The sequence below is a fragment of the Mauremys reevesii genome, linkage group 11 (assembly GCF_016161935.1).
Source record: "Mauremys reevesii isolate NIE-2019 linkage group 11, ASM1616193v1, whole genome shotgun sequence".
NCBI classification, from domain to species: domain Eukaryota; kingdom Metazoa; phylum Chordata; order Testudines; family Geoemydidae; genus Mauremys; species Mauremys reevesii.
In genome coordinates this window covers 48057596-48075799 of record NC_052633.1, presented here as the reverse complement: position 1 = coordinate 48075799, position 18204 = coordinate 48057596, and the positions used below count along the sequence as shown (strand labels likewise).

Genomic DNA, 18204 nt, shown 5'->3' with positions numbered 1-18204 from the left:
AGATGTCTGCCAATTTGGCCAATACACTGGGGTTGCACCAGGGACCCCAGAGCTAAAAGCATTAGTTTCTACAGCTTGAGTTAAAGAGCAAGGCCCTGTAATAAACTTGCATCCTCTGTCGAGCTGGCACAGAGGTTGATGTGTAATAAACAATGACCATTACACTATAAGGGTATGTGAATCTGGATGCGGCTAATAGGATGAATATTTGGCTTTGAAAAAGAAACAGATTTTTTTTTTTTTTAGATCTTACTCTTAACAAATGATGGCCATGAGTTTGATGTAAACCTGCCTAGAGATAATACAGGACAAATTATTTCAGAAATACTTACTTTACGATTACTAGATCACTTTAGAACTTCAAGATTTAATTCAGGCTGCCAAACTAAATTTGTTCTCCCAAAGAATATAATCAAAATCATTCAAGGAACTCTTCCCTGAGAGATTGTAGATATAAACTGCAATCGCTTATTTCGGTGAACACACTTGTTTGCTGCCAAACGAATCACATCATTGCAGATGGAATCCCCGTATGCAGCTTTCCTTCGGTCTCCCATTTAATTGACAGCAAGATAAATCACTATCAATTTCGAGTGCACGAGGCACCGTGCTGTATGTACCCTAATATGGTATCTGTTTAGGATTCTATACCAAAGGATCTGTTCTTTTACCTGGGTAGAGCTGTGAAAATATTCAGCTGTACGCACTGACTGTCCCTCTTTGAGTGTTGAGTCTTGTTTTTCTGGCAATATTATGTCCAGCTGAATGTGTTGAAATTGACACAACTCTTTTGCTGAAGGGAGGGTGATAATTATCTTGGAAAAACCTGTTAAAAGGTTTTTACCTTGTTTATTGTACAGAACTAATTTAATGAGGGGGAATTTTTTAATTAAAAAAATAAAACAAACTTGCATGTACTGTAGAGACATAAATAGTAGTGGATAGCTAGAAATGGACACACTTCTGATTCATTCAACCATCCATACAATTTGGTTCATCTGTCATTCTGTGGCCCCATTTCAGCAAATCACTTCAGTGCTTAACTTTAAGCATGTGAGTAGTCCCATTAAAAGATAAGCATATGCTTAAGTGCCTTGCTGAATTGAGGACTCAAGTCAGAATTACAGATAACTTTTTGTCTTGTATGGAGGATAGCTACAGAACTGGACCCTACATGCAATAAAATTCAGTGGGTAGTAGACTTCAGCTAGAGCGAAGTGCAGCTTGCTGCTAAAATTTCAATGACACATGTCTAAGTGAGAGATTCCTCACTCCCAGCTCTACTTTGTGTATTTAAAAAAAAAAAAAAAGCTTCAGTGAATCCTACTAGTTCATTAAAGGTACCGTGGAATAGCATTGTATCAGAAATGGAACCAGAGGCCAGGAATTTGTCCCCTTCCGCCCCCCTCCCGCCCCAGATAGATTTGGTTTTAAAGAAAAATGTCATATTAAAAAATCAAACTGGTGAAAATTTGTTTGCACAGTTACAATTTACATTGCTTTTATTTAAAATGTATTGATCTGATTTGTGTTTGACGTGTGTAGCAAATGGTTAGCTAAAAGCAGTTTGTAATGTACAAGCAGGGGAAATACTTTAGGTTGAATGGGCCATTATAATTTCTCAAAATTAGGTCGTGAAAAAGGCTTATTAATTTTTACTTGACTTAGAGGGGGTATACAAATATGGTTAGTACCTCCTTAATTATAATAAATAGAAGATGAAGCAATTTTACTTTAATCTAACTACTCCATTGATTGACTCGCATAATACAGCAGCAACCTCTTTCATTCTCTTATGTATTAAGTAATTTGCATGAAACCCTACACACTATGCTCAAATTAATACTGTACATGATTACAGGACAACCTGATTGTTAATTGCCTGTGGTCTTTAAATACGCACTTCTTTCAGCAGTAGACACTAATTATTAGATCTTGTTTACTGTTGCACCAGTAGTGACAACTGTGTAGAACATTTAAAAAAAATTTGCAAGTCTAATAGGGGTTTAAACATAGGGAGAAAGTGATCTAATCATTTTAAGTGGAGGCTATCCAAGGTTCATAAACCATGGAAGGCTGTAGATCGGGCTTCGATCTAGTCACTAGTTCACCTTGGGGATGTCGTGTAAACCATTATTTAGTTTTACACCCACAGGGATGTGTTGCAGAGAACTACAAGGCAAACAATAAACTATTTGTTAAAGGGACACAGAAGGTTGATATGCGTAAAGCTTAACATATTTAAAATACCATTGTATTTTAACTGTCCTTCAGATCATGAAAATATTTGTCATGTGCCTTTTTTATTTATTTTTTTTCTTTAAAAGTTTTATAGGGAGGCCTTGCTCTGAGTCATTTCTATTTACTACAGAGCTGATTGGCCACTTCAGAAAACTGCACCATTTGGTTGGTTATCTCAGGGAACCCTGCTCATCAGGATTAGGGATTAAAGATGTCTCTAACAGCTATAATTCACAGGCAATAGAGCAGGAGACAATGAAGCTATTTTCTAAAATTGAGCAATTTGTGTAATTCAGTGCATTTAAAAAAGATGTGACTTCATGTGTGGAGGTCTTAGGCGTGGTCTACATGGTGAAATTGTCATACTATTGTCACTTATAACTATATAGATTATAGGGCATTGAGGAAAGGCAGATACAAAGCATCTCAGCAAGTAGGAAGGGGTGGAAAAGCAGCATAATAGACCAGAGCAGCTGCTCTGCAATGGTGGTAAGAAGATAGTATTTTGTAACGTAACCTAAACTCAAGTAACGTGTGCTGAGCTGTTAGAGGGCGAAGACCAGTTAGATCTACTAGACTACACTCCATTGCAGGGTTGTTCCCTACTATATACATATACTTCAGTACCTTGCCCAATCAAATTCTAAATATCTGTAGGCTTCAACCATTTCTCTTGGAAGAATATTCCATAATCTGTTAGGAAACTCTTATGATGATCAGCCTAAATTTCTTCCTTGTTCACTTTTAATCAATTTCAGTACTAGCTGCACCCATTTGTATTAATCAGTTCTTTTGTCCTTGGCCTTTACACCCTGCAGAAACTTTTATAAGATATGTCTATGCTGCAGTAAGAGGAGTGGCTGACTTTTGATCTCTCTAGCTCAAGTTACAGTTGCAGTGAAGCTGCGGCAATGTGGGTGACTGCTTGAGTACATACTTGGAATCCGGAGTGGGCTTGTACCGCCCATGCTGCCTCGGCTTCACTGCTGTTGTTGCTCGAGCTAGCAAAATCAAGATAGCTTTGGTATGTCTACTTTTGCTGCAGTCACACTTCTGAGTGAAGTGTAGACATTACTATAGGCAGTTTTGTGACATACAAGTTCTTCAGCAGATTGAGAAAGAAGATAGGGAGTCTCTTAATTATTTATTTGCTTCCACTGCTAATCATTTACTCCTGCTTCCACATAAACATAAGTTTATAATAAAATAAAAAAATGTTAAAAATTAATTAAAATTGTATAAAGCCCTCTGAAACCAAAAAGCAATGTCTGACCTAAACAAAATGACATTACTTTTGATACCCCTTTCTTTTGTACATTTGTCTAATTTAGTTTGTAAGTATATTGAAGGAGGGATTATGTACTTGAACCTCAGTGGTGCTAAAGATGAGCTGAAGCAGGGGATGGGGAAACAAAGGTGCTTACAAGTCTTTCTCTCCCAGTCCTGGGGCTTATTGGGGCCAAACCTGTCCCCATAGGACTGCTCTAATTTATGATGGGTCAAATTGCCTCTAGGGACAATTATTCCAGCCCATGATAGCCAGAGCACAAAGCACTGTGGCCTGGCTGAGAGTGTGTGGAAGGGGAGAGGAAGTGGCATAGTGTTGACTACACTGGCTTTACATCACTGGGAAAAGCATATGGCAGATTTAAACTGGTAGTGCAAAGGGCTCTTACCTTGAATGAGGACGGAACCCTGTATCTTCTAAGGTTTCAGAGTAGCAGCCGTGTTAGTCTGTATCCGCAAAAAGAACAGGAGTACTTGTGGCACTTTAGAGACTAACACATTTATTTGAGCATAAGCTTTCGTGAGCTACAGCGCACTTCATCGGATGCATGCAGTGGGAAATACAGTAGGAAGATATATATATACACAGAGAACATGAGACAATGGGTGTTACCATACACACTATAAGGAGAGTAATCAGTTAAGGTGAGCTATTATCAGCAGGAGAGAAAAAGAACAGTTTGTAGTGGTAATGAAAATGGCCCATTTCAGTGACATGTACATCCTCTGGTGATGTAGAAATAGTAGTATTATTCTTTCAGATTCAGCTTTGGTAGACTGAATGCATTTGCTGCTGAATTGTGCATGTGTTTAGTTAGCTGTTTCCTATCTTTTTACTTAGGATGATCATTTATATAAATAGAACTTTAATGAAGTATCAGGCTGAGCATGTTCAGCTGATAGGGAGGAGTGATTTTTCGGAAGCTACTCCAGTACTGAGTCAACACATTTACTGTTTCTAAGTTCTGACACTTCACTTGCTGAAGAAATAAGTGTTGTCACCTCACTTTATAAACTATTCTGCATATTACTTTCCTATTTATTTCTACTATCTTTTATTTAGTGTGCAAAAATATAGCAATTCAAATATTGGAAACTGAATAGCTTTCAGATTGCAAAATATAATATAACACTTAGGCTGAAATCTGCATCCATTTCCCGCTCCCTTTGCACTAGGTGGGAGGCTGGAGTGGCATAAAAGGGGCCTTAAAAGCCTGGTTGTGGCAAGGGAGGATTTTCCTGGCACAGGCACTGTGGTAGGCAGCTGTAAGGTTACTTCCAGAGGGCTGTAATTAAGTATTGCAATGTGGGAGGGGCATGTTGGGGTAGAGCCACATCATGCAGCGCTACAGAAATTCCAGGCAGCCCATAGGGCAACCAAAGGAGGCTGCAGTAACTTAGTTGGACTGGGGGCTTCTTGAGCTCCTGGAGCAGCCCAGGATCGGATTTGAGAGGGTGAAAAGAAGCCCTCCTCCCTTTGTTTGGACTGTGTGCTCTGGCTGCACCGCTTAGACCAGCGGCTCTCAACATTTCCACACTGCTGTACCCCTTTCAGGAGTCTGATTTGTCTTTCGTACCCCCAAGTTTCACCTCACTTAAAAACTACTTGCTAACAAAATCAGATTAAAAAATATAAAAGTGTCACAGCAGACTATTACTGAAAAATTGCTTTCTCATTTTTACCGTATAATTATAAAATAAATAAATTGGAATATAAATATTGTTCTTACATTTCAGTGTATAGTATATAGAGCAGTATAAACAAGTCATCATCTGTATGAAATCTTAGTTTGTACTGACTTTGCTAGTGCTTTTTATGTAGCCTGTTGTAAAACTAGGCCAATATTGAGATGAGTTGATGTACCCACTGGAAGACCTCTGCGTACCCCGGGTTGAGAATCACTGGCTTAAAGGCTTTGCACAAAATCTCATTCTTACACATTTGTAGAGTACTTCTACATTATGAATTGAGCCTTGCAATGTCTGTGTGAGGTAAGGAAGTATTACCCCCATTTTATAGGTGAAGAAATGGAGATACTCCAGAGGCCCAAATTTCTAAAAGTGACCACTAATTTTGGGTACTCAGCTTGAAATATAGCTTGAAATATTCTTATTTCCTGGGCTGTTGGGCTTGCAAAATTGTGTTTCAGATCAACAGGAGCTGTAGATATCAGCACCTCTGAGAATCAGTTGTCAGTTTGGACACCCAAAAATTGAGACACCCAAGATTACTGGATACTTCTGAATGTTGACTTAAATGACTTGCCCGAGACCATATGAGGTCTGTGCCAGAGCTGAGAATAGAAAACAGGTGTTCTAACTCACTCCAGTACCTTACCCACAAAACTATCCTCCTTGCCTTCAAGCACCCATGCTTTGCACATGCTTTGATTTGGTGTTTTGTCCTCAAAATCCATTTCCTACACCACAAGTGATTATTCTATTACGAAAAAGATTGTCAGCCCCTTTAGAGCTTGAAAACAATAGTTTGGAGAGTGACCCACTACCCAATTGTGTGCAGCATTGAAGGTTGATGGTGAATAAGAATGTGAGAGGGAAGAAAGACAGGGCAGGAGCAGACGGCAGTATGAGAGTGCAAGCACGATTTCTTTTGTGGCCTTGCATCTTAATTAACTTTGGAATAATTTATAATACCTGGCTACAGCCCATTGTACATAAAGTAATTAATATACTACATAGCAGAGGTGGATTACAACCCATAATGATGGTACTCATAATATAGATTATGAAGTGCACAACCAATAGTAGGATTTTAGGATACCCATAATTACAAGAGCTTTCAGACATCTGTTTAAACTGATTAATCAAGCCGCTTACCTCCAAGTAAAGTCTTTAGGAAATGGTCAATTTTTAAATTTAAAACAAAACAAAACCCCAAATAAACAAAAAACCTAAGCCTGCTGCTGCCCATTTAGGTTAATTGACTTAGAAAGTTTGTCTTTCTCTTTCACTGGGGTCATCAAGCTGAGAGATGGGTCACTACAGAAATCAGACAATGATTGTTTGAGAAAATTATTCTGGAATCCATTAAAAGAAAACCAGAAATGGTCTATGAATACTGTCATAATGTTATAGTGTACCACTAAAAAGTTAGCACACTGTATGATTTGAGAAACAAAAGCAAAGTAGGTTAAGGTTTAAAAAAGGGGGCTGTACACAGCTGATTTTCAATAATAAAAATGAGAAAACATTGGCTTTTACAGCCTTTACAGTCAGCTTTTTTAATTAAACTTTTTTTTTGTTTGGGACATGGATGGATTGTCTTCCTATCTGTTTGTACATCACCTAGCATACTGGGGCCTTTGATCAGTACCACAATACAAATAATGTATTAATATTTTAATGTTCCATGAAAGCAACAGAAATAATATGACTACCCTCTAGCGCAAGATAATTCCTCCAATGGCTGCTGGATGCTCTGCAATGACTCTATAGCCTAGTAGATTATATGTGTATTTTATAAGATAAAAGTACAGAGTTCTAATCCTATTCAGGATATATCTTTATTATAAAATCTTCAATACTCCCTTCTGGTATTTGATACTGTATCTTGTTTTATTAATCCCTCAATAACTATAAATTTAACTCACCTTGGCTACTCCTGCAAACTAACCCTTAACTCTTTTAATGCTGTTTGTTACCTTTTGCATTTGCTAAAATATTTTCTATTAGATTTAAAAGTGACTTTGAATAAAGACACCTTTTTCTGATTAGTTTCTACTAAACTATCCCTATTCTATAAGGAATATCAGTGACATGCCATCAGTGGATACAAGGCATGCCTTATGTGCTCCAGGATGGGCTGTGCTGCAGGATGAATCTGTCTGGCCCTCAAACGTGCAAGGAGGTGCCATTTTGTAGAACAAAATAGCACCCTCTGCACAGCCTGACCTCATATACTCCATATGTGCGAGGTCGTACTCTGTGAAGGATGCCATTTTGCGTACAACTGCGTGTCTGACTAAAAATGTCATGGCATGCCACTGAGGAATAGACACACATACTGTCTTGATTTTTTTTTTTTTTGTCCTTGTAGGATAACTTTATGTATGTTCAAGCAGCAGAACTTGTGAACATACAAATGAAAAATCACTTTCCAACAAGAGAAGATCAGTTCCTGGCTCTACAAAACACAAGCGAATTTGATGTGCTTGTTATAGGAGGAGGAGCAACAGGATGCGGCTGTGCGTTAGACGCTGTTACGAGAGGTGAGGCATGGAAGTATGAGCGTATTACAGTTAGAAAAAATCACCTACTATAAAAGTGCTTGTATGCAATTTAATATAAACTAATGAAACTGGATATTCAAACACAAAGCTGGTTTAAAATGGGGAACCCGCTGTCTTCCCCACTGCCCTCCAAAGACTTGATTATATAACTATCTTTGGATTCTAGTGTGAACTTGAAGGAAACTAAGAGTCATATTTTGTTGGTACAGCTGCAGCTATGTGGAAATGCATTTTTCCAACCTCTGTTAGTTGGGTATATCTTTAATTGAAAATGTGAGTCATCGAGGTTTGTGCAGGAGGACAATTACAGGAAAGAGAGAAGGAAAAGCCATACGTCAGTCTGGAGCCAACTTCATTTGAAAAGGAGAGGGCTGGGCATGAATTCTACATGAGCAATCAAATATGGTGTCAGTCCTCTGTTTTCTGTAGGGGAGTCATGTAAAAATGGCTAGTAACCATTTTCACATGTTTGGCACATGTTAAATAGATTTTTACTCTTAGCACAGATTTAGATTAGACTGTCTGGATTTTTCATTAAAACCTACCAATAGGATTCTGTTTGAAGATCCACATGGTAAGTCTCTGATGTTCTGATCTTTCTTTATGGAAAGTTTTATTTTTTACTTTGAAATTAAGGTGAATGGACATATACTAATACCAGATTAGTGGTCTCTTAAATTTATTATTTCTTAAAATATTGGGGCAAAATTTAGCTCTGTTTAAACAATACTAACACTTCTGAAGTGAATGGAGCCAAGTCTGCTTACTTGGGGTGAATTTGGACCTTGGATTTTAATTGATTGCTCTGTTTTGGATTCAGCTGTGTTTGCTATGTTTTTAAAAAAGAAAACCTTGACTTTTTATTCAGATTTTTATACAGCAGAAATGATTGAAAACTAATACATAAGTTAGCTGATCTATAAAATGTACTAACCACAACTCTCTTGCTTAAGAGACACATGAACTTCAATCTTTTCTTGACTGCAGTGTTTCTATTGAACTTCCTTCACGTTTTGTGTATATGTAGACAAGCATCTGGCTGCAGTTTGGCTGTTTCTGTCAATGTCACTCACTAACCTTTGAACACTAATATACACTCAAATATATTTGAGAACACAGATAATTACAGAATAATGGCCATGCTCCATTCTAATACAGGCTGAGCATTCCTGGAATAACCTGTTTTGAGGACTTTGCTGGGTAGTTATTGGTTAAACAGATGGCCCAAGAGGTAATTTACAGGGTTCAACTCTACCTGGGTTTGGCCACAGCATGCTTCCCATCACTCAAACTTGAGTCTTTGGTGTTTTTCTCCTTTGACATCCAGGCCTTCACTAGATCCCGGTGCCTTTTTTATTTCCAAAATGTGTCCCTTGCTCTCCATCCTGTCTTGATTTTTTTTTCCCATCCTTGTAAGGTAACTTTTATGTATGTTCAAGCAACAGAACCTGTGAACATACCAATGAAAAATCACTTTCCTGAAAGAGAAGATCAGCTCGTGGTTCTACAAAACAAAAGCAACATTGTTCCCTGCTCTTGTGACTGCCCATCATGATTACTTCACCCTCTTCTCCAGTCTCATCCATAGATTCTGCATAGATTCCTCTTATAAGTCCTGATCTCTGTACCATTGAAATCAATGGGAGTATTTTCCATTGAATTAAAAGTGGACAGGATCAGAGCCTTAACCCACATTAATAGGAAGCTTCACCTCACTTGCAAAGCTCTCTGTTACTATCCACACTATCTATTTTTCATTTTCTCCTGCTCTCTATACTACTTGTTTCTCTTGACTGTGTTCTCCCTCTCTCATACAGTTCAGACTTAGTGCTGCCTTTCATGCTGCTCTTTAAAACTAGAACAGCTGCCCAAGAATATTTACAAAGCCCCACTCCCATTCATTATATGGGGATGTAGTAGGGACTTCTATATTAAGATGGTTTAACATTTTCTATAATAAATTATTCTTGTGACTATTTTTTAAGAAGCTCCAGCTTCTTCTTTGTTTGGCTTTGATATTTGGCAAGGAGAAAAAGCCTTCAGGCTAGAGAAGTAACGATTTTTTGGCCCCATGACATTCCATGTAGGCTTAGTTGAGTTATAATCTGTGTCCCTTCTCTTGGTTGTATTTCTCAGAAAATTTTTGGCACTGAACTGTTTTGTGCATCTCGTGGTTAGGTTGTAAATTCTTAAGGATGCAAACCATTGCCTTTTCCAGCTTAGCTCTTCTGCGTGCTGGTCCCTATGTGTATTCCATGCATGGGCACCATATGCTTGAGTTCGGAGATTTCTAGCAAGTAGTGCCTGTTGATCTGCGCTTGCACAGTTACTTTTCTCATGCTCCAAACAGAAGGTAGAAGGGGAGGTGTGGACCAACTCCTCTCCAGTTCCTTCTTGCTGCTGTACACCTGAGTTGGAATCCTCTTGTGTCCACAGATTTCCTCTGCTTTTTAATGCACTTGTAAATAAATTGTAAATAGTTTTTAGTATTTTTGAATAGTTAGTTTTTAATCTCAGTAGAGTTTGTATAACAGTTTTCTCCTGTCTTGGAGTCTCTTCGTGTAGATAAAGACTGTGCCCAGAGTCCCAGGGTTTAAGAACTGCATCTCGTACCCCTACTTCTTCTCCATAAGTGGTGAGCACCAGCACTGCTTCTACTGTCTGGGAGAAGTGCATATCTCTGCTAAGTGTGCAGCATTTGCTGCTTGTTTCCCTCTTGAACCCGTTAGGCATGAGAGCACCAACTGAGAGAACATCTTATAGAGAAGCCTACAAGAGCTCAGTCTGATCCAGGCCAGGGAGATCCCTCTTATGGATCGGCCTCAACTGAGGAGCAGCACCCCTCTGAGAATGAGCTCAGGGGTGGAAACCAGAGCTGCTAAGCCCAAGGGGAGATATCATCCAGGATTTCTCATAAAAGTAAGAAGCACTCTCATAGGCATAAGAACAGAGCACCTCCTTCCAGGTCTGCTCCAAGAAAAGAGCTCCCTCCTTGACTCTGGCCAAGTTGGGTGAGTCCTCGTGCACAGGTCTTAAAGACTTAAGCTTGCTTAGATCCTCTGATTAGTGAGGGTGAGATGTGAAGGAGAAAGGATCCGCTGGTACTCATGTTAGCTTTGATTTGTAAGCTGAAGTATTGGTACCTACCAACATCATCTAAGCTTCCCAGTAGACTTTTTGATGGTACTGACCCCTTCCAGAAGAGACCTGTCATCTGTGATGACCCTGGATGTGCCAGATTCTTCAGTTCTGACTACAGAACACCTAGACTCCTGGATGAACCAAAACTTGCACTTCACCAGAAGATATCTTCACACTTCCATCTCCTCTTCTTTTGGGTCGGACTCTTCTGAGACACATTGACACTAGAGGAGGAAATGACATAGAGGAGATGGGAATGTTCCTTGCCTCAGACCTTAGGCAGGAGTTTTCACCTATCAGTACAGACAGCTCCACTAGTTGAACAGGAGTGGTCAGAGAAGTTGGAGGCTCCAAACAATCACTTGCTCCCATTTAGGGAAGTGAGTTTGGACAGAGACGTGAGAAGATCTGGGGTTCGTCCACCACCCATTTATGACTATCCAAGGGATTGGTGGTATCTGTTGCCATGGAGTCTGCATCAACTGGCTGACCCTTCATATTGGCCCTATTGGAGCTCATACGATTGTACAGTATATGTCTGGATCCGTTCATGTTTCCCACGGTACCTCTCCCATCCAACACCTGCCAGCTTAGTCGGAGTATGAGGGAGAGATGATTGAACCGGATCCGCAGGTGCTGACAGGTGTTTCATCTTCCTCATCAGGTGAGGCAAGTGTCCTGTCTTCACTTTCCCCACTGATGACCACAGGTGCTATCAGGAGCTGTTGTAGAGAGTGGTGAATAACCTTCAGGCTCTACTAGAGGAGGTCCAGGATACCCAAAATCATTTATTTGACCTTCTATAACCATCTGGTCCCAGTAGGGTGGTCTTCCCAATAAACGAGGCCATCATGGCCCCAGCTAGGTAGTCTGGCACACTCTGGCTTCTTGCACCCCCACCCCAAAAGGGCAGAGAGGTGCTATTTTGTACCAGCCAAAGGAGTGAAGTTTCTTTTCACTCATCCTGTTCCCAACTCCCTGTAGAGGAAGTACTTCCAGAGTCCCAGTGTGGCTTCAGACAATCATGAGGTACGACCGACATGATTATCTCAGCCAGGCAGATCCAGGAAAAATGTCAAGAACAATATCAGGATCTGTATGGCCTTTATCCATCTGCCAAAGCCTTCAACTCTGTCAACCATGAGGTTCTGTGATAAATTTGCTTGGGCAGCCAAACTTTGGCATAATTTTCCACAGAGCCTCATGGTTGACTGCCTCCATCCTGTGCAGTGGCTCTACCTCTGAGCCCTTTGTTTTGGGTGAACATTTTCATAGCTGCTAAGAAAATGGAGAAAAGGGTGGGTGCCAGTACACAACCTTGTTTTGCACCAGTTCAAATGACAATCTACCACAGGGCATTGGCATCCAATATCGGACTGACGGCAACCTCTTCAACCTTTCTCATTTCTGTGCCAGAACTAAAGTAATATCGGCAACAATTACAGAACTACAGTACGTACAAACAGCGATTTACAAACAGCCCTTAATTTCTTCTCTGAAGTTTACAAAAGCCTAGGGCTAACTCTGAACATTGCCAAAACAAAAGTTCTCCACCAGGCAGCTCCCGGTCAATCATCAAACCCAGGAAGGAAGATTGTCAGAGAAGAACTGGAAAATATAGAATAGCTTGCCAATTTTAGCAGCTATCTCTCACAGAGGGCAGACATAGATGTAGAGATTCAGCACAGTGCCAGTCTTGCCAGGTGTTCAGTAATCACAACATCAGAATACACACTGGACTTTATAAGGTTTATAAAGCAGTGGTAGTCACAACACTCGTCTAGGACTGAGAGACTTGGGTGACCTATAGAAAACATCTGAAAAACCTGGAATGCCAGCACCAGCACTTTCTTAGGAAGATCCTCAACCTAAAGTAGGAGGATTGCTGCACTAGTGTCAGTTTCCTCTCAGAGGCCAACCTCTTCAGTGTTGAGGCCCTGATTATCCAGCACGAGTTGAGGTGTAGTGAGCACCGTATGCGCATGTCTGATGTATGTTTACCAAAACAATTGCTGTACGCCCAACTCACCAAAGAAGAAAGGAAATGGTGAGGCCAAAAATCTCTTTAAAGACATCCTCAAGATAAACATCAAGAGATGTGGCATTGACACCACATACTGGGAGACAGCAGCCCAGGATAGGGATAACAGGTGAAGACTTGTCAGAGAAGGAACGTCCATATTTGAGGAAAATCTCCTTGTCCTGGTTGCCTTTCCATTCTTTTTTGGCATTTTTCTGCAACTGTCACGCAGCAATCATGGCCCAACCCTGACTTCCAACACCACCTGCAATGCCTGCCAATGAGCCTGCGGCTCTAGGATCAGACTCCTCAGTCACCAAAGGACCCATTTAAAAAAAAAATCTGTGAAAGAGATCCTCGATCTCGAGGGATCACTGCTGCCAACCCAACTCCTTGGTGGTGCAGGCTACACTGGCAGATAAAGTGTCTAAATGACTTGACCTTATAGGGAGAGAGGTGTTTTCTACTAGTCTGCAATATGTAATTTAAACTACTTCAAAAGGACAGAGCCCAATTCTAGGCCCTCATTGAGGAATGCAAACTGATGGCTAAAACATCACTTCATGTTGCAGTGGATGCAGCTGACACTGTGTCTAGAGGGATAGCCGTAGGTATACCCAGAGCTGTGTGAGTCTTGGCTGCACTCCTCAGGATTCCCCTGAGAGTTTCAAAACACTGCAGCGTCCTTGCCTTTCAGTGAGTAATTTTGTTTAGAGACTCAGTCATCTTGTTACACTAGTCAAAAGACTCAAACTCTGTGTCGAGTCGAAGGACTCGAACATTGGGACCCTCGCCCCAAAAAGAGAACACCAAAAGCAGGTGTACAAACCGAGACCTCCTGCCCAACTGTTCTACCACCAGCACTCATTCGAAGCACTGCACAATCTCCAGAAGGTACAAAAGCCTAGATATCCCTATATTTCCACAATACAGCTACTGAACCCCATTCACTATCCAGGGATATTTTTTGATGGGATGATCAAGAACTGTGTACCCCTTTTGACACCATCCAACACAGCCCCTTTCTCCAGTCTTTGATGACTGCCTAACCCTTTTTGCTCACAATTCTGTCCTGAATGAGATCTTCACACAGTGGGGAACATCTTCAAACAGAAGATTCAGTATGATTAAGCTCAGGTCATTTTCTTAATATCCAACTGGCCCAGACAATTCTAGTTTCCAGATCTCCAGTGAATGTCAACACATCCTCCCATCAGTATCTGAGCCTTTCTGGATCTGCTTACCCAGGAGAATGGTAACATCAGATATCCCAACTCAGGCCCCCTTCACTTCACAAATTTGAATGGACATTTGACTTTGAATGACTTCTGAGAATGAATGTTCTATCAAAATAGGAAAGACTCCACCAGGAAATGTTGTTTGTTATTAAATGGAAGCATTTCTCTACTGAGCCCAAAGCAACCAGTTATCTCCAGAATCTGCAGATATACCCTGGTATTTTAGACTACCTCCTGTCTCTTAAAAACTTCAGGGCTTCCCATTAGTTCCCTGCTGGTCCATCTAGCAGCAATCAGTGCCTTCCATTCTCACGTAGGACACTGTTTTTACTAATCCAGGAACAACTTATGTTCATGAAGGGCCCTTCCTTCCAGTGGTGAAGCCTGCACTACAATGATACCTCAGCCTTGTACTATCAGTACTTATCAGGCACACTTCGAAACGCTGGCTACATGTTCTGTGAAAGTCACCTTTTTAATTGTCATCACGTTGACTAGAAGAGTGAGCACTCATGGCTGATCTGCCCTACGCTATTTTTCATAAGAAGAAGGTTTCTGAGTTTCACATCAATCAGCATATCCACTTACCGGTATTCTTCCCAAAACCTCATGCTTCCAGTGAGGAGAGGAAACTTTGCTCTTTGGATGTCAGGTGAGCGCTGGTGATTTACCTGCAAAGGACACAACCAATTAGAAAATCACTGAATAGTTGTAGCTTGAGTGAAACGGTTGTGAGGAAAAGCATTATCTGCTCAGAGACCCTCAAAGTGGATCTCTGGCTGCATCATTCTATGTTACCAGTTGGCACGTATTTCTCCCCCAGGGTGGGGGGTGAGAGCCCGTTCCACTAAGGCACAAGCGACCTCAACAGCATCTCTTCAAGAGGTACCTGTACTGGACATGTATTGGGCCACTACCTGGAATTCCAGCCATTCATTCACGAAGCATTATGCATTAGTTCAAGCTCCTCTTCAGATGCAGCTGTTAGGCCTGCAGTATTAAAAGCATCTGTATTAACTGCATTCCAGTCCCATCCCCCCATTTCAGTATTGCTTATCAGTCATCCACATCTGAAATATACATAGGGACCCGTGCTCAGAGAAAAATGGAGGTTACTTCCTGTATATCTGGAGGTTCTTTGAGATGTGGGGTCCCTATCTGCATTCCACTACCCCCCTCCTTCCCTTTTGCTTTAGATCTTATCTGATTCCTGGTAAGAAGAGGAGAGGTGTCATACTGTACCGGCCCCTTAAGCCTTCAGCTCGGGAACACAAAGAAAGCAACTGCGCGGGTGTGGATCAATGACGTTACTTGCTAGAAATCTTCAGTTTCAGGCACAGTGTGTGCATGAGTAAGCATGTGTGGAATGGAGATAGGGATCACACATCTCGAAGGACCTCCAGTTACAGGTAAATAACCTCCATTTCTCATATGTTACAGTGCCATGTACTTTGGTAACACTATACAGTAACACTATACTGCATCTTTAACTTTGAACTCCCTGATGTGTGTGTGCTTCAAATCTCAGCCATAATGCTTTTCTTAGATTTGCATGCAATGTGATTGGTAGCTGCAGAATTCTGCATGGCATCTAGCACCTACCTTCAGGCATGGTGTAAGGACTACCCAATGTCTGAGGGTGCAGTTCCGCTGATGCCAGGAATGAAATCGACTCCCATTGACTTCACTGGGATCAGGATTTTACTCCAGGTCTGTTTGAAAACATTTAGCTGAAATGTATGCTCATTTTATATAAACTTTTAAGTTTTCTACATAAGGTAAAAGCAAGTAACATACGCATACTGATATACTGGGGAATACATTCCAATTTGTAATTAGTATGTTATGATTTTTTAATGGATTATTAAAGATAAATAAATAAATAGCTGGTAAACCTATGTGACTAAGGTTTTCAGTCTTCCTCTTATTATGTTGGTGGGCCTCTGGAAAAATTGCATTTGTAATTGAAAGTGCACAAAGAATGGTTGAAGGCAATCTGTATTTATCCTGTTACTACATATTCTGATCATATCAGTAGTTTTCTGAAGTGTGAAATAATCATAGGCATTTGGTTAATGAATTGTGTATTGTTGCTGTTCATTCATGGAATTTGCTCTTTTATTATGTTTGATGCTTCACTTAATAACAAATTTTGCTTTCCTTGTGTTTGATATGTTTTCACCAAATTATTCCTGATTGTATCCATTAATCTTCAGTCACATTTGACAAAAACAAATTACTCTGATCTTTTCAAGTTACCAGTAATAATTAGATTTTTAAGGACGTAAAAGTTTTGGGGGACCAATAGATGATAAAGGGTTTTTATATTGTTCTACAAGCATTATTATAAAGCACAGCACTATCTATAAGGTGATGCAAGGTTAAAAAAAATAGAGTAGTGTTAGTATTTACATTTAGTTATTCTCTCCTTGTGCACGCAGTCATGTTGCTTTTCTCAACTTCAATAAGAAACTCATTGACCCTGCTTCCTCTTCCTTTTCCCCTTGCCCACATACTTTCAAAAGAGAAAAAACACTAGTGTTGGGGGAATCCACAATTCTACTTGTTGCAACAAAAGCAATCTTTCTAGGTACGTGCCATATAGCTGAAAGATTTTGAGCAAAAGGCCTCATTCTTGCCAGGAAGTGCTTATCTTAATTGGATTTATTTTGTAAACTTTTACACTTTTATGAAACCAAGTCACAATATTTAAGGTGTGTGTGTGTGTGTGTGGGGGGAGGGCTAAGCATTTTTAGATATGTTAATTAGTAGTTTCACACTACAATTACTAATCAAGATCTTAATTACTGTATATACTCGATCATAAGCCAGTTCGTTTATAAGCTGACCCCCCCGCCCCAAGATGGATAAGTAAAAATGGAAAATTTTTATAACCTGTTCATAAGCCAACCCTATAATTCAGGGATCGGCAAACTTTGGCTCCCGGACCATCAAGATAAGCCACTGGTGGGCCAAGATGGTTTGTTTACTTCGAGCGTCCGCAGGCACGGAGGTAAATCTAAGTAAACAAAGTGTCCCGGTGCTCCAGCTGCTTACCCTGACGAGCCGGGACAGCAACTGGTGGGAAAATTTTTTGGGGGGGAGAAGCTGGGAGTCAGAGGAGTAACCCCGGTGACCAACCCCCACATGACCCCACCCCTAGCCTGGGACCCCCACACTCTCTCCTTCCCACCTTATCTGGGGAGGGCCAGGGGAGGATGTCTCTGACCTGGCCAGAGCTGCTCCGAAAGGCTGGGCCGGGCAGCGCGGCTGCAGCCTGTCAGCCCCAGAGCTGCAGCTGCTTCCGAGGCTGGGGGGTGAGCAGCATGGCCAGAAGCGGAGAGACTCTGGTCCCGCCTCTGCCCTTCTGTCTCTGCTGGCTGTGCTGCCTCTCCTTGCTCCCTCTGTTGGGGGGAGGGGCTGTGTCTCACCTCTCCCTCTCTATACCCGTTCATAAGCCGACCCCCTTCGCTGGTGTTTCCCTTTTTTACTAAAAAAAATTCAGCTTATGAATGAGTATATATAGTATATTACAGGTTTGGAAGACATCTCTGAGAAGAGAACATTTTTATTGATGTGGATTCTTAAGGTTGTTATGTTGGGGTGCGCAAAACTTCTTTTCATTTATTGTATGTGCTAAAACTACGTAGAGTAACTTTTGTAAGTTATCTACTGTAAATATGGTCCACACCATACACAAGTCATACCCCTCTGTGAATACTACAAAACCGTTCCTGCCATGGATGAATTTCCTGATTTCATAAAGAGCAAAGTTTTGCCAAATGGCATATATTATAAAAACATTTTCCTATATGGGCTATCCTCACACTTTATCCTTTGTGTTGAATAACCTTAAGGATACGGTAATGATTTTTAGTACCCTTCCTACACAACTTCCTTGGCATTCATTATTCGATTGAGCAATGTAAAGCGTGTTCTTGAAGGATCCGATTAACTGTGGTTTCCTTCCCCTTGAAAAAAGTGTTCAGGCCTAATTCTAAACTGGCTAATTCCATTCCTCCTATCT

The 18204-nt window shown here is 40.7% G+C and overlaps 1 protein-coding gene across 9 annotated transcripts in view; it reads left to right on the top strand.

Moving 5' to 3' along the window:
- The window catches only part of GPD2 (glycerol-3-phosphate dehydrogenase 2), a 111002-nt gene that overhangs the window by 26883 nt on the left and 65915 nt on the right, over window positions 1–18204 (top strand). For all 9 annotated transcript variants that reach the window (XM_039494963.1, XM_039494970.1, XM_039494962.1 and 6 more), the window contains one exon: window positions 7586–7757. In XM_039494963.1, the coding sequence (XP_039350897.1) occupies window positions 7586–7757 (172 nt within the window). The remainder of the gene's footprint in view (window positions 1–7585; window positions 7758–18204) is intronic.